We start from the raw sequence: 18,228 nt of genomic DNA on the forward strand, positions 1-18,228 counted from the left end.
TTATTAAGGCCATTGGGTGGTTCCTCACAGCTGTGGCAGAGATTTGGGGAACAAGCAAGGCATTTATGGGAGATGTTCAGTCTGTCCTGGGTTTTAGTCAGCACTGCCCTGCCAGCTGTCACCTGAATCCTGCCAGGAGACTGCTCCAGGCCCTGGTGAAACACTGGGACTCCTACAGAAATGAACTTTTAATTTTCACTTTATAGTCAGACTTAACTACCAAATGAGGCAGTGTGACATTGGGGTCTGTCAATACGAAATGCATGTTCAGAGTGGATTTGAAGGACATGATGACTCAGGATGCCGGTGTGTAACCGGTGATTGTTAGAGCCCTGGCTCTGACTTGCATCTTATTTACTTGCACCAGCTGTCTTGTCCTTCCTTGATTTCCCTCCTTGGGTCAGAGTTCCTGTTGTCCTGAGCTGTCATCCATGCTCTCTCTCTCTTTTTTTTCTTTTCTGGGAGTTAGAGATGGAACTGTCTGGAGCTATTTATCAGTCTTATCTCTCCTGACCCTCTGTTAGTCTTTCGGTCTCCTGACCCTCTGGTAGTCTTTCGGCCTGTGGATCTAATCCACTTTAATTGATTGATCTCGTGCAACCAGACATCAGGAAAACAACAGGAGACGCACAACTGCAGCTGGGGGGGAAGATGGATACAATTTTGCTGGGTGGGCACAAAGGTCATAGAGACCTGTGCAGATTTAGGAAAATAGAATTTATTTCCAAGCCATTTAACATGAATTTTCTAGGGACAGTCTGTACGGATTCTGGAGTTGATGATCTTGAATGGGAGACAGTCATTTCAAATACACAGAGAAGTATGGTGTAGGGTGTGTGCAAAAGCCTCTGACTCACCCATCGTCTGTCATACTATTTCTTACCCAGTTATCTTCACTATCTTTACTATTATCACCATCTTCACCCCCACCATTAACATTATGTTTATATCAACCTTTGAGCAGCACTTCATAATTTGCCAAGATTTTATTCATTTCTCTTAAGTACCATTCAACACAGGCATTATTATTATTGTTGTCTTTGTATTGTTATACCGACAGTTGAGACCTGTTCCAGATCATCTGGGCAACAAGATACAGAGCCTTGACTGGGCTCAGGTCTTCTGCTTCTAGATCTTAAAGGCTCTGGGACCCAGAGCAGACATTTTCTTCTTCCCTCCCTGCCCTTCCTGCCACACACACAGCCACATTTAAACTCCTCGAAGGAAGGAGGCTGGGTCATTGTCATGGGATGACAGTGGAAGTCCAAACTCTCGCAGTTGCACAGGTTGGAGCCTTGTCAGTTTGAGTGATTCTGGATAGGATTATTCTCTATCTTGGACTTCTTGAGGGAGAGACCTGGTCTCAAATCCCTTCATAGCACATGACTTTGCACACCAGAAGTGCACACTCACTGCTTATTATCTAACAGTTGTCTTGGGTCTAGAACAAGGAGATTATAATATTGAAAGAATGGACTTATGATCTTCACTGAAAGATAATTAATAGCCACGTAAAGAACCCATACATGATCTAATAAATGCAGGGTGTTTTATCCTAGTGAACTCCAATAAAATCCTCCCATAGTCAAAATTATCTGATGAATCAAGTAAATTGTACCTTATCCTTTTGTATTTTACAAATTGCATATATAAATATAATGAGACTATATGTTTTGCCCAAGATTTATTGCAAAAAACATTCTCAGTACAAATGACCAATTCACTGCTTTATCCCAGACTGTTCAAATCCTAGTTAGCCTCCCATGGTATAAAAGCATATTAACACAGTTTTTTCTATCACAACCACATATTATAATTTATATTCATTCATTCACTTATCCATTAATTTAACAAGTGTTTGCTGAGCACCTGTTAGGATCCCTACATTTGAAATACACACAAATAATTTAGGCAGACAGGTTAGGCAGGTTATACAGATGTAAAGTGTGTAATATGTAATACATACACCATTTTCTATAAATAACTCAGTTGCAACTTGAATACGTATGATGGAAACATAGCAAGGTGGAAAACCCATGGGTTTTAAAGTCAGACAGACCTGTATTCTAATATTAAATATATATTTTAATACTCGTGTGAATTCTCAGTTGTCTGAATCTTGATCTTTTTAACCTATAAAATTTGGAGGGGGGATTGGAACCAAGAGGGCAGAGTAGAAGGATGTGCTCTCACTCCCTCTTGCTAGAACACCAGAATCACAACTAGCTGCTGGACAATCAGCGACAGAAAGACACCAGAACTCATCAAAATGGTACCCCACATCCAAAGACAAAGGAGAAGCCACGATGAGATGGTAGGAGGGGCACAATCAAAGTAAAATCAAATCCCATAACTGCTGGGTGGGTGACTCACAGTCTGGAGAACACTTATACCACAGAAGTCCAGCCACTGGAGTGGAGGTTCTGAGCCCCATGTCAGGCTTCCGAACCTGGGGGTCCAGCAATGGGAGGAGGAAATCCTAGAGAATCATACTTTGAAGGCTAGAGGGATTTGATTGCAGGACTTCGACAGGACTGGGAGAAACAGAGACTCCACTCTTGGAGGGCACACACAAAGTAGTGTGTGCATCGGGACCCAGGGGCAGAGGCAGTGACCCCACGGGAGACTGAACCAGACCTACCTGCTGGTGTTGGACAGTCTCCTGCAGAGGTGGGGGCTGGCTGTGGATCACCTTGGGGACGAGGACACTGGCAGCAGAAGTTCTGGGAAGTACTCCTTGGTATGAGCCCTCCCAGAGTGTGTCATTAGCCCCACCAAAGAGCCGAGGTAGGCTCCAGTGTTGGGTTGCCTCTGGCCAAACAACCAAAAGGGAGGGAACCCGGGCCCACCCATCAGCAGTCAAGCGGATTAAAGTTTTACTGAGCTCCCCCCACCATAGCAACAGTCAGCTCTACCCACCACCAGTCCCCCATCAGGAAACTTGCATAAGCCTCTTAGATAGCCTCATCCACCAGAGGGCAAACAGCAGAAGCAAGAAGAACTACAGTCCTGCAGCCTGTGGAACAAAACCACATTCACAGAAAGATAGACAAGATGAAAAGACAGAGGGCTATGTACCAGATAAAGGAACAAGATAAAACCCCAGAAAAACAACTAAATGAAGTGGAGATAGGCAACCTTCCAGAAAAAGAATTCAGAATAATGATAGTGAAGATGATCCAGGACCTCGGAAAAAGAATGGAAGCAAAGATTGAGAAGATGCAAGAAATATTTGACAAAGATCAAGAAGAATTAAAGAACAAACAAACAGAGATGAACAATACAATAACTGAAATGAAAACTGCACTAGAAGGAATCAATAGCAGAATACCTGAGGCAGAAGAACGGATAAGTGACCTGGAAGACATAATGGTGGAATTCTCTGCTGCGGAACACAATAAAGAAAAAAGAATGAAAAGAAATGAAGACAGCCTACGAGACCTCGGGGACAACATTAAATGCAACAACATTCACATTATAGGGTTCCCAGAAGGAAAAGAGAGAGAGAAAGGACCAGAGAAAATATTTGAAGAGATTATAGTCGAAAACTTTCCATGGGAAAGGAAATAGCCACCCAAGTCCAAGAAGCACACAAAGTCCAATACAGGATAAACCCAAGGAGAAACACGCCGAGACACATAGTAATCACTTGGCAAAAATTAAAGACAAAGAAAAATTATTGAAAGCAGCAAGGGAAGAACAACAAGTAACATACAAGGGAATTCCCATAAGGTTAACAGCTGATTTCTCAGCAGAAACTCTACAAGCCAGAACGGAGTGGCATGATATACTTAAAGTGATGAAAGGGAAGAACCTACAACCAAGATTAGTCTACCTGGCAAGGATCTCATTCAGATTCGATGGAGAACACAAAAGCTTTACAGACAAGCAAAAGGTAAGAGAATTCAGCACCACCAAACCATCTCTACAAAAAATGCTAAAGGAACTTCTCTAAGTGGGAAACACAAGACAAGAAAAGGACCTACAAAAACAAACCCAAAACAATTAAGAAAATGCTCATAGGAACACACATATTGATAATTACCTTAACCATGAATGGATTAAATGCTCCAACCAAAAGACACAGGCTTGCTGAATGGATACAAAAACAAGACCCATATATATACTGTCTACAAGAGACCCACTTCAGACCCGGGGACACACAGATTGAGAGTGAGGGGATGGAAAAAGATATTCCATGCAAATGGAAATCAAAAGAAAGCTGGAGTAGCGATACTCCTATCAGATAAAATAGACTTTAAAATAAACACTGTTACAAGAGATAAGGAGAAACACTACATAATGATCAAAGAATCAATGCAAGAAGAAGATATAACAATTATAAATATATATGCAACCAACATAGGAGCACCTCAACATAAGGCAACTGCTAACAACTATAAAAGAGGAAATCAACAGTAACAAAATAATCGTTCAGGACTTTAACACCTCACTTACACCAATTGACAGATCATCCAAAATGAAAATAAATAAGGAAACAGAAACTTTAAATGACACAACAGACTAGATAGATTTAATTGATATTTATAGCACATTCCATCGAAAAACAGCAGATTACACTTTCTTCTCAAGTGCGCACGGAACATTCTCCAGGATAGATCACATCTTGGGTCACAAATCAAGCCTCAGTAAATTTAAGAAAACTGAAATCATATCAAGAATCATTTCTGACCACAACGCTATGAGATTAGAAATCAATTACAGGGAAAGAAACGTAGAAAACATAAACACATGGAGGCTAAAAAATATGTTACTAAATAACCAAAAGATCACTGAAGAAATCAAAGAGGAAATCAGAAAACACCTACAGATAAATGACAATGAACCCCCGATGATCCAAAACCTATGGGATGCAGCAAAAGCAGTTCTAAGAGGGAAGTTTATAGCTGTACAAGCCTACCTCATGAAACAAGAAAAATCTCAAATAAACAATCTAACCTTACACCTAAAGGAACTAGAGAAAGAAGAACAAACAAAACCCAAAGTTAACAGAAGGAAAGAAATCATAAAGATCAGAGCAGAAATAAATGAAATAGAAACAAAGAAAACAATAGCAAAGATCAATAAAACTAAAAGCTGCTTCTTTGAGAAGATAAACAAAATTGATAAACCATTAGCCAGACTCATCAAGAAAAAGAGGGAGAGGACTCAAATCAATAAAATTAGAAATGAAAAAGGAGAAGTTACAACAGACACCACAGAAATACAAAGCATCCTAAGAGACTACTACAAGCAACTCTATGCCAATCAAATGGACAACCTGGAAGAAATGGACAAATTCTTAGAAAGGTATAACCTTCCAAGACTGAATCAGGAAAATTAGAAAATATGAACAGACCAATCACAAATAATGAAACTGAAACTATGATTAAAAACCTTCCAACAAACAAAAGTCCAGGACCAGATGGCTTCACAGGTGAATTCTATCAAACATTTAGAGAGGAGCTAATACCCATCTTTCTCAAACTCTTCCAAAAAATTGCAGAGGAAGGAACACTCCCAAACTCATTCTATGAGGCCACCATCACCCTGGTACCAAAACCAGACAAAGATACTACAAAAAAAGAAAAGTACAGACCAATATCACTGATGAATATAGATGCAAAAATCCTCAACAAAGTAATAGCAAACAGAATCCAACAACATATTAAAAGAATCATACACCATGATCAAGTGAGATTTATCCCAGGGATGCAAGGATTCTTCCATATACACAAATCAATCAATGTGATATACAATCTTAATAAACTGAAGAATAAAAACCATATGATCATCTCAATAGACGCAGAAAAAGCTTTTGACAAAATTCAGCACCCATTTATGATAAAAACTCTCCACAAAGTGGGCATAGAGGGAACTTACCTCAACATAATAAAGGCCATATATAACAAACCCAGAGCAAACATTCTCAGTGGTGAAAAACTGAAAGCATTTCCTCTAAGATCAGGAACAAGACAAGGTTGTCCACTCTTGCCATTATTTTTCAACATAGTTTTGGAAGTTCTAGCCACAGCAATCAGAGAAGAAAAAGAAATAAAAGGAATACAAATTGGAAAAGAAGAAGTAAAACTGTCACTGTTCGCAGATGACATGATATACATAGAGAATCCTAAAGATGCCACCAGAAAACTACTAGAGCTAATCAATGAATTTGGTAAAGTTACAGGATACAAAATTAATGCACAGAAATCTCTTGCATTCCTATACAATAATGATGAAAAATCTGAAAGAGAAGTTAAGGAAACACTCCCATTTACCATTGCAACAAAAAGAATAAAATACCTAGGAATAAACCTACCTGGATAGACAAAAGACCTGTATGCAGAAAACTATAAGACACTGATGAAAGAAATTAAAGATGTTACAAACAGATGGAGAGACATACCATGATCTTGGATTGGAAGAATCAATATTGTGAAAATGACTGTACTACCCAAAGCAATCTACAGATTCAATGCAATCCTTATCAAATTACCAATGGTGGGCTTCCCTGGTGGTGCAGTGGTTGAGAGTCTGCCTGCCGATGCAGGGGACGCGGGTTCGTGCCCCAGTCTGGGAAGATCCCACATGCCGTGGAGCGGCTGGGCCAGTGAGCTATGGCCGCTGTGTCTGCGTGTCCGGAGCCTGTGTTCTGCAACAGGAGAGCCCACAACAGTGAGAGGACTGCATACCACAAAAAAAAAAAAAAAAGAAAGAAAATTACCAATGGCATTTTTTACAGAACTGGAACAAAAAGTCTTAAAATTTGTATGGACACAAAAGACCCCAAATAGCCAAAGCAGTCTTGAGGGAAAACAACGGAGCTAGGGGAATCAGACTCCCTGACTTCAGACTGTACTATAAAGCTACAGTAATCAAGACAATATGGTACTGGCACAAAAACAGAAGCATAGATCAATGGAACAGGATAGAAACCCCAGAGATAAACCCACGCACCTATGGTCAACTAATCTATGACAAAGGAGGCAAAGATATACAATGGAAAAAAGACAGTCTCTTCAATAAGTGGTGCTGGGAAAACTGGACAGCTACATGTAAAAGAATGAAATTAAAACACTCCCTAACACCATACGCAAAAATGAACTCAAAATGGATTACAGACCCAAATGTAAGACCGGACACTATAAAACTCTTAGAGGAAAACATAGGGAGAACACTCTTTGACATAAATCACAGCAAGATCTTTTTTGATCCACCTCCTAGAGTAATGGAAATAAAAACAAAAATAAATGGGACCTAATGAAATTTCAAAGCTTTTGCACAGCAAAGGAAACCATAAACAAGATGAAAATACAACCCTCAGAATGGGAGAAAATATTTGCAAACGAATCAACGGACAAAGGATTAATCTCCAAAATATACAAACAGCTCATGCAGCTCAATATTAAAAAAACAAATAATCCAAAAATGGGCAGAAGACCTAAATAGACATTTCTCCAAAGAAGACATGCAGATGGCCAAGAAGCACATGAAAAGCTGCTCAACATCACTAATTATTAGAGAAATGCAAATCAGAACTACAATGAGGTATCACCTCACACCAGTAAGAATGGGCATCATCAGAAAATCTACAAACAACAAATGCTGGAGAGGCTGTGGAGAAAAGGGAACCCTCTTGCACTGTGAGTGGGCGTGTAAATTGATACAGCCACTATGGAGAACAGTATGGAGGTTCCTTAAAAAACTAAAAATAGAATTACCATATGATCCAGCAATCCCACTACTGGGCATATACCCAGAGAAAACCATAATTCAAAAAGACACATGCACCCCAATGTTCATTGCAGCACTACTTACAATAGCCAGGCCATGGAAGCAACCTAAATGCCCACAACAGACAAATGGATAAAGAAGATGTGGTACACATATGCAATGGAATATTACTCAGCCATAAAAAGGAACGAAATGGGGTCATTTGTAGAGATATGGATGGACCTAGAGACTGTCATGCAGAGTGAAGTAAGTCAGAAAGAGAAAAACAAATATCGTATACTAACGCATATATGTGGAACCTAGAAAAATGGTACAGATGAACTGATTTGCAGGGCAGAAACTGAGACACAGATGTAGAGAACAAACGTATGGACACCAAGGGGGGAAAGCGGCAGGGGGGTGGGGGTGATGGTGTGATGAATTAGGAGATTGGGTTTGACATGTATACACTGATGTGTATAAAATGGATGACTAATAAGAACCTGCTGTATAAAAAAATTAAGTTAAATTTAAAAATTAAAAAAAAAGAAATGTAGGTAAAATTCAATTTTTATACTAAATTGTTAGGCTATGTCTTAGAATGAAAAGAACAAATCTAATTTTTTATCGTTTTACCTGGAACTCTGAACACAAGAGTATAATGAAGTTTTTTAAGTGGAATAAACCTTCCAGATCAACTAACTTAGCAGTTTTCAAATCTTTTGGTCTTAAGACCCCTTTAAACTTAAAAAAATGATAAGCCCAAAGAGCTTTTGTTAACGTGAGTTATATCTAGTGATGTTTACCCTGTTAGAAATTAAAACCATGAAACATTTAAAGTAGCTGTTTATTAATCCATTTAGAAATGAGTAATAAGCCCAATTCATGTTCACATAAATAACAATTTTTGAAAAACAGTATTTTAAAAATTACTGGTAATGGCATTGTTTTACATCTTTGCAAATCTCTTTCATGTCTGGCTTAATAAAATATAGCTGGATTCTCCTAAATGCTTCTACATTCAAAAAAGAAAAACATTTTAAGGGTAATTGTGGGAATTTGAAAATTATTCTGTTAAAAATACTTGTTGAGCACCTACTCCATCATCCAGATAGGCTGGGTTATGCTGCAGTAACAAACAGCTTCAAATACCAATATTTGGTGGCATAAAGCAACCAAGCTTTGTTTCTCGTGTTTTCCATGTCAATTGTAGTGTGGCTTGTCGTCATTCTCCCTCAATGACCCAGATTGACAAAGAAGTCACTACTAGGAATTTGCTGAGTGCAGTGGTTCAGAGCAAATGGGAGAATTCTGGCAGGCCTCAAACCAGCAATTAAACGGATGGCTCAGTAGTAACACCTGATTTTATTGGTCAACACTGGTCCATTGGCCCTACCCATCACAAGCGGACCCAGAATTTCTCTCTCCTATGAGCCCATAATGGAGGAGAACTACCAAAATGTGGTAAACAGTGCCACTGATTACTTTATTTACTATAAGCCAGACTCTGAAATGAGTATGGCAGACCTGATGGTGTCTGGCCCCCAAGCAGGCGCACATTCATGTTGTTATTGTTTTACCACCTAGCACTGAACTCACAAATTCTGTGTGAAGCCTAGAAGTTAAGATATGGAGAACTGCTTCCTTTGCATAGCATCCTGGCACACATTTGAGAGCCCCAGTTCTGTTTCTGTCAGCTGCAATTTTCTGAAATAGCAGATGGTGCATTTTGCCTTCCCCTGGGGCGCTCTGGAATGAATGAAGAGATCGCCTTCAGGGAGTTCTTTATTCCTGAGGATATTTCTTGCCCCTGTGCATTTCTGCTCCTGAAATCTGACCCTGGTGTTGGTAGCATCTCTTGGGTCACCTCCATAGCAATCAGTGCTGTTTGGCTGATGGAGGGTCAGAAAGGTGGAGCTGGACTAATTTGAGAGACCATGTGGGCTCATAAAGAGTCATTACTGATAAAGAATGACTTACTGGCTATTTAAAGACAGCCATTTTCTGTACTGTTCAGTTTTTCCCTGAATGCACTTGAGGATTCTTTGGTAATGTCTTCTGATTTACCACTTGTCTTTGTTTTTAGTATCAAGGAGTAACATAGATTGAAGCGATTGCCTTGGTAGCAACTTTAGTGGTGAAGGGTATGGAGTTATTAAAATTTATAGTCATGCTGTTTTTGCACCTACACTTTTGCTTATCTCGGAGAGGCTTATAAAAGGCACCAAGGAATGTGGAGAGAGAGCAACTACCGAATCGTGGCAGGAAATCAACCGTGCAAATGTTGGTTTTTTTAGTGTTCTATTTGCTAAAATGTACATTTATTTTTACAATATTTCTTAATGACAGTGTTGCCAAGCCAACCAGTCCTTGGCTCATGCCACTAGTGTCACCTGCACTAATGGCGGGGGGGAAGAAAGAGGAGAGGTGACTTACAATTATTGAGGTCCCAAAATATTGAGGTCCCAAAATATGCACAGCTTTGTGCCAGGTGCTTCACACATATGTGTTCTCCTAAAATCCTCACTGCCATTTGCCTTTCTCCCTCCACGTGATCCTTTATAAAAGAAACACCAGAAGTTAAACAACCTGCCCCAGGTCATGCAGCTTTAAGAATCAGAGGTATTATTTGAACCAAGATATGCTAAAACCCATGTTTATCATATCGAACCAGTGAACTTCTCCAGCAATCACAGTGTTTTAAATAGTCAAATGACTGGATGGTTTCCTTCTCTTGATCTCATGTATACCTTATACTGGTATAATATTTTATTATTCATAAAGTACTGTCATGTTAATTATAACATTTCAGCCTTATAACAGCCCTCCAAAGTATGTAAAGCTAGTATCCTATCCCCATAATATATTATCAAGAAATGGGTTCAGAAAAGTTAAGTAACTTGCCCCAGGTTAGTCAGGGCTGACTCCAAAGCCAGTGCTTTTTATCCTTCACATCATCTCTTCTCTGGACACATGAGCCAGCACACTTTATTTTCATGGCAGCTGAGCATGATGGATTCAAGCCTGGGCAACTGTTTGGGTATTCGTCACAAAGCTTATAATAAACTGAGACAAAGCAGTTAGCCACAGATTATAATGCCACTGTGGTCCCATGACAAATGACAAGGAGGTTGCAGTAATGAAATCTCATTAGAGATTTCATTACTGCGAGTGAAAAGACCACATCTGAGGTCCAGCACAGGCACATTTACCACTGCAGGAAACACAATGAAACATCTGAGTAAGGGTCTCCACTGACATTGGCAACGTGCTAGCAGGATTAAGAAGACCTCCCCAAAACAGTGATTGCAATAGCAAATGTGTGGCGCCTAAGATAAGGACCAAATATTTATTCTGGCAGAGATTAAATCTTCTCTTTTCCTGAATCTATTATGGATCTTGCAGAAAATCTGCCCAAGAATATATCTCACTGATCAGCCTACTCTGTGAGCCAGAACTGTACTTTGCCACTGCTGCTGCTGAAAAGCTGCAGAAGGCTGGTCTAAAGGTCTCCTCTCCATCCATGATTAATTAGTGACTGAGGTGAATTGAATCACTAGCAGTCCTTTACATGCATCCAGGATTTATACAGTGGTTTCTCATTGAGGAACAGTGATGCAATAAACAGTCCACATTTGTGGGGTGGGCAGAGGAGTAATGGTGTCTGCAGTCATGGTTTTTTCACTCCTCCAGTCCTTCAATTCTGCTAAAAAGATTATGACTCAGGTTATTATAGCCTTGCTTATTTAGGCACGAGGGTGATTAGGTACCAACACACACACACACACACACCCACACACACACACATCCTTAGAAGTGCATGCCAACTCTTTAAGAGAAAGCAGAAAAGTCATATTGTCATTTCTGCATTCCCAGAGAATTAAGGAGAAAGAATAAAATGGATCATAATATTATTAATTATGGGCATGAAAGATGCAGAAGAACCGACCATCAGGTTCACTTATCCATGCATCATGTTTTAATAGTAGGTATTTTGTTTAGTGCTGGAGGTGCAGAGATAGGAAAACAAAACAAAACAAAGCTGAGAACACAGTGTCTCAATAAACAGCGATTTAAGAAATCCTGTTTCTTAGAAACTTAAGAAAATGAGTATGTTTAGTCACCATTTGGGGAGGCACCTGAATTGCTTCTCCCAGAGAACAGAACATGGGTATTGCAGACACCATTTTACATTGTGTGCTGTGCTATCAGGGCACAAAGGAAGCAATGATGTCCACCCTGTATCTCAGCATCCCTGCATGCTGAAATCAGCCTCTTTTGATCAGCCTAGATTCCTACTTTTTATGATTAAGGCTCCTAGGTCCTTATTCATCCTTTTATTGGGCACAAGATGTGTTCACATAACTAAAGGAAAATTGGCTAGTTAAGGAAAGCCTGTCTTTTGGAAAAATAAGTGAAGTCTAGCAAACTATATGGAAACCAGTACCTAAAATCTCACGAGAAGTCTCAATTTATTGACTTTAAGCATAGTGAGTGCTTAATGAATAGTGTATTTATGTATTGAATGAATGAATGGATGAACCAAAGTTACTAAACTTGAGATTCAGTGAAGTCTTTCCTATGTCTTAGTTTGTGTGGATTCTGGACTTCTTTTCCCATATCCTCCTCCTTCCTTTCCTCCCCTGCTTCCTCCTTCTCCTTCTTCTTGAATAGAAGGAAATAGAGGGTAACAGAGACTATGTGGACAAATACTGTGACTCAGTCTTGCAGAACATCAGAATCACAACTAAATTTTATTGTTTTTGAAAGTCCAACCGTTTGCCAATAAGCCAGACTCTTAGAGAAATGGAGAAAGATGTTTCTTTTCTCTCCTTGCCCATTTCCTCCTGACACCCTGCGTGCTGATACCTTTCAGAGAGGTTGTGAGAGACTGATTATATCTGATCCGTGAGGTTACTTTCATTTTGTGTCTTCTTCTGAATACTAATGCCAACTCTTAGTCATAGGTTATTAAAGGAGAAGAGTAAGAGTTTTAATAACATTGTTATTTATATTTCAGTGTTTCTGGGCACTTCCCAGGGTGTGGATGTGTCACCACCACCACCATCACCTTCGTTGCCCTAATGTTACTCTTCTGGAATTCATTGTGTTTTCCCTCCCAGAAGTCTATGTAGGGCCCCAGAGGTTCTTTTCTGCTGTGTAACATAAAGCTATAGCACTGAATATGACCTCCTTCTTTGACTTAACCTTAGGAATAGGGCTACAAGTGTGGGAAGGGTGCCAGCTTCTGACTTGGAAAACCCCAGTTCAGTTTCAGTGAGCCCCACTGAGGATACATTTCCTATGTTCTTTATACCTACAGAAAGTATCACCAGGAGTAAGTCTATAGTGCTAGCTGCTATGGTTTGGGCTCCTAACCATTCTGTACCCCTCCTCTTGGCCTTGTTTGCCCCCCAGAGTGCAAGCAGGCTTGCATTTCCTCTTTAATCCTAAATCTGAATTGTGAAGTAACCTACAATTCAGTGTCTGATTAGCCTCTTCTAGAAAACATGCCTAATTCATCTCACAGAACCTTGCAGTGTCATTACTCACTTGTTAGGTAGTTCTGTGGTTCCAGCTTTGATATCTGTTGAGGGCAATCCAATGATGTAACCTGTGCAGTGCAGCCTCTGAGAGCAATTTGGGTGGTTTTATATCATTGGCTTTTATGTTCAGGATGAAAGCCCACGGAGAAATGTAGGAAACTATTATTAACTTCAAGCCGACAGCTCTCTCTGGGTACCTACAGATTCATTGTTAGTTGGAGGATCAACTTTAAAGGGAGAAAACCTTGTGGTTAGTGATAACTTGCCTTTTGTGTTTCTTTATTATAGGAACAGGGGAAAATTGGAGTTGTCTTCAATATTGGCACAGTTGACATCTCCATCAAAGAGGAGAGGACCCCGGTAAATGATGGCAAATACCACGTGGTGCGCTTTACCAGGAACGGCGGCAATGCCACGCTTCAGGTGGACAACTGGCCAGTGAATGAGCATTATCCCACAGGTACATGTTTTACTCTCAATGACCAGACTCTCTTTTGTTCTCCCATTCTTACTTCTAACTGGTGATTTTCTCGTGACTGTCACCACATCATTAAAACACTGAATATTAGGCACACATTCATATTTTTTGGATGAAAAAAGAAGTGATTTCTTTCGGACTTGGTCCAGTACAGGGAGCTTCTGGAGACTTACGAACTATGCACTGAACACTTACTTTGTCCATCTGATTAATACTGCTGACTGGCTCATACCAAATACAATGATTATGGATTTTCCGGGGCACTGCAGAGGATGAGCAATGGAGGGAAGGGTACACCATCTCTAAAATAAACTATTGTCAGTAATCATGGAATAATCAATATGAGATCTGGGCTTTGTGGTGTGATTGAACATACAGATGGCCAGAGATGGCAGAAAGACTGTGAAAGGAAGTTTACTAAACTTGAGATGATGAACATCAAGTCAGAGTAACAGTGAGAGAAAAACTACGGGTGGAATTCCATTCATTTCGTTGACTTGGCCAGTTTTTGCTCCCTCACTTACACTAGCCTGCCTTGATTTTCAGAGGTTGATCCTAGTAGGCATTTTAATAGCAGGAATGCTGGTGTGAGAGGGAGAGGGGCTGATCATCTGTTGAAATCTTATAGTCAAGGAGCATTCACCAACAAACTCCCAGAGCCAGATGGCCAAATCAAGGACAATGGGGGGAAAGGTTGCCTTCTTTCAAAAGATCATTCAAATCATCCCTTAGCTTTCCCTCTCATCTCTCACTTCTACCAGGAAAGAGCCCTGAACCCTGATCATAAGAGTGCCAGGAATGGAAGGGAAAATACTTTAGCTAAAGGCCTTTGCTCCATCATTACATTATCACCTGGTAGATGCAAGAGAATAGCTCAGAATATTGAACTTGTCACTAATGTGGGCATTTATGCTATGTCTAACTCTCTATCTCCTACACTCCAAACGGCCCATCATTTTCTCACTGTTATCTTCTTACTTCCTTTATAGTGAGGTGAGCACAGAGGTAAGGAAGCCGGAAGCACATTTCCAGAAATGTAAGAGCCCTTTAGCTAATAATCATCACACTTGAGAGAAATACGTAAATTTGCCTATTTGTGGCCCAAGAATGTTGAATGACTTGAAGGCTGTGATTATTTTTTCATGCCTAAGTTAGCATTACTTTTCTTTAAATGCCAATTAGAAGTAACTGTGCTACTGGGTTTCTCCTCTGTTAGCCAGGGTCTTCCTATGTCTGCTTTAAGTATTATGGGAGCATTCACAAGGAGCATACAAGACCCCCAAAATACTGAAGCAAAAAGCCCCACCCACTCAGTTATCTACCATCTCAGTCTCTGTACCATATCCAGCTCAGTCTCTGCTGGGAGTCTTTTCACATACTACTGTTAGCACTTCTTAGATTAAGGCACAAAAATGACCGTGTGCATTTATCTTTGAGACTTTGAAGAAAGCCAGAGGTGTTAGCAGCTACTGCGAATTCTCATCGTCATCCAAATGCACTAGACACTAATAGACCTGATTTTTAAATGCTTCTTAAACTCTGGGGGAGGAGCGATGGGAGGAATCGAAATAGCCTAAAATCTTAAAAACTGTTAACTTGTTCATAAGAAAAATCAATCCCTCTCTATGCATATTATCATTGGCCCTGATACTGTTGCTGTAGGGTCTGTTGTGTTTCTATTAGGAATTTCAAAGATTCTAAATTGATGCTAACCACTTGCCCTGAGCCAGTATAGGATTCTGAGTTTGCTGCCAGAAATGAGAAGGTTCTTTAATGGTCATTTTTAAAACCACATATATGTAAGAAAACCAGTGACCCTTGCTGTGTGCCTATCTCTTTGTATGTTTAGTTCCAAATTACGGGTTGCTTCCTATGTTTTCAAAACAGAACAAACCTTTCTTCAATGGCATTGCTTCCCACTGAAAACCATTATTACTAGTAACTGTTGGTAACTGTCATTTGGTAATAATATGTGTTGTTATTACAGGACATGATACAGTAAAGCAGTTATAAGTATGGGCTTTGGAGTCAACTGGCTAGAGTTGGGATCTTGGTGCCATTAGCTATAAATCTGAGGCCCACTAGATTAAGACCTTGAAAGCCCTAAGCACTAAAATATTTGGTGCATGTCCCCACAAATAATTCAAAATATAACAACTATAAACTAAGTGTAAGAATTTCTAACAGGTCTGACTTTTCTTCTCTGATGATCACTATAATGCTTTCAAAATATAGCAGATTCTTCCTCCCCACATTCTCATTTGTTACCCTCTCTGCTTTCTTGGTTCTCTAGGTAAGTGCTTATTCCTCCTATTTGGTGATCCAGTTCCAAACCTTAGGCAAGATATTGAACCTCCCAAGTCTCTGTTTCCGAGTCTATACGATGGGATGATGGTAATACTTACTTTCTAGGGCTAATGTGAATATGCATGTAAAATACCCAACATAATGCTGGGTCAGTTAAGTCAATACTCAATGAACGTTAGCTATGAGGATTACCAAACATTTGAGTAGCATTTTTTGCTATTATATATTCACTCATATAGACTACTTCATTTTGACTATTAAATAGCCTGTAAATTAGGTAGGGTAGGTATTTTTATTCTCCATTTCAAATTTAAAATGAGACCCAGGGAGATATTGTGTTTTTTCTATGAGAGAATAGTCATGAGAGAATAGTAAATGAGGGACAGAACTAGGACCAGAGTCTCCTGTTCCCAGCTGAGCACAATTTCCAATATTGCTCCCATAGCAAATTGGGGGATATTTTGAAAGATGAATAGATAGAAATGAGCATCTTTCTTGTGTCATCTTAGATTTATTCCTTTTCTTAAAGTATCATGTTCCAAAGATCAGTAACCACACAAAGGTGGTTATTGTGAGACACGGAGTCGAAAATCCTCTTTTAAAAAAGAAAAGTTTTCTTAGCTGGGCTAAAAGACTCATTTGTAATGAGACGAAGCTGTCCTCCTAACAACGATGGCAATGTGCTTCCATGAAGCAACTCAAAGAATACTGAGTATTTAAAGGAGCTGTCACCTTACTTCATTGCCTAGATTGGAAAATGGCTTTGGGAAGTCCAACATTCTAGTTGGACTAGGACTTCCTAGGAGTGGCTCACTTTTTCAGCCTTGGATACCTTATTTTCTCTCCCACCTGCTTCCCTGTGCTACTGAAAGGATCCATTTTGCTAAATTTAAAGCTCCATTAGAGCAATCTGGCAATATTTATTTAATTTATTTTAAACGATAAGATCAAAATAACCCCTGTATCTAGGTATCAAAAAATAAAGCCACCTGGTCATGCAATCTTGACACAATTTCTGCAAAAATGATGTATCCATTCTTTTTCCAAGCCATTCTGTTTCATCAATAGTGATAAGTCTATAAACCAACAAGAGGAGTTCAGTTGTGCTACTTGTCTATAGCTAACGTTTAAACAGTAGAGAAATATAACTCCTACAGAATAGTCACTTACGTCATCTCACTCAGAAGGCATGCTCTCAGGAAACCGTGTCTGCTCTCCAGGTCCCTGTGCACCAGGATGAGTGGGTCAACTCCAGAACCTTCTCATACTCATTTATAGGATTTTATGTGCCTCTACTGAAACATCCCACTGTGAAGTATTTAGAAACCAGCTGGGCCCATGGCATGTAGCATTGACTTTTTGTGAATCAGGAAGGATCCAAAATGAAAATACTTCTATAGCCATCAGAATCTTGTATCACTTAATTCTGGGAGATATAACTCAAAAGCAGCTTCTTTCTTTGAACCTGAAAATAGAAAGTCTAAGGAACACGAGAGGGAAATAAAAGAAGAATCAGCCCAGAGTTATCCAGGCACTGACAAATGTTCCTTATAAAGCCTCTAATTGCTGTCTTGACACAATGCAGTGGAGGGGACAAGAGGGGGGAGGTGAACGGTGAGTTGAGCATGAGGAATTAATTTTAGCCCCAGCTCTAGGTCCCCTGGGAGGCTGAGCTGGCTGGGGCTGTTAAAGATCCTCTCTCTGCTGTGAATAGGTGACTGGTTATGTCATCAGGGCTTTCAGAACACTGAACATGTACAGGAAGGGGCTTTTTAGGTCAGAGCCAGGCTTCCTGGAAGATGAAGACTGATAAGCAGCTTCAATGTGTAAGACTTTCCATCTTCCCATGGCAGGTGGTGCTGAGAAGAGCACAGTCTCAATGTTTTTTTTCCCTTTTCCTTGATATCGCACACTAAGTTCATGGAAGTGCTCTTGATTGGTTTCCCTTTCCTCGGTCAGTAAAATGTCCACCGATGACCTATGCTTCAATCCTGCTTGACCACCCAACTCAGATCATGGCAAAGATGTAGATGTGGCTCCCCTTCAAGGACACTGGATGGGAAAACTCTTTCTTTATATTTGAATGTTTCAAATTCCAAAGAACATTTTCTTTATAGGGACTGAAAGTAAAAACATTTCTATAGTGCTTACTGATGCTCTAAGTGCCTTCCTACGCATCACTGC

The 18,228-nt window shown here is 39.9% G+C and overlaps 1 protein-coding gene across 12 annotated transcripts in view; it reads left to right on the plus strand.

Annotated features, from left to right (window-relative positions):
• The window catches only part of NRXN3 (neurexin 3), a 1,701,263-nt gene that overhangs the window by 1,493,219 nt on the left and 189,816 nt on the right, over nucleotides 1-18,228 (plus strand). For all 12 annotated transcript variants that reach the window (XR_004479740.2, XM_033415363.2, XM_033415434.2 and 9 more), the window contains one exon: nucleotides 13,548-13,719. Coding sequence is in view for 11 of the 12 variants with exons in the window: in XM_033415363.2 (XP_033271254.1) it covers nucleotides 13,548-13,719 (172 nt within the window). In the remaining variant the exon portion in view is untranslated. The remainder of the gene's footprint in view (nucleotides 1-13,547; nucleotides 13,720-18,228) is intronic.

This window comes from Orcinus orca, chromosome 2 (assembly GCF_937001465.1).
Source record: "Orcinus orca chromosome 2, mOrcOrc1.1, whole genome shotgun sequence".
Taxonomy (NCBI): Eukaryota; Metazoa; Chordata; class Mammalia; order Artiodactyla; family Delphinidae; genus Orcinus; species Orcinus orca.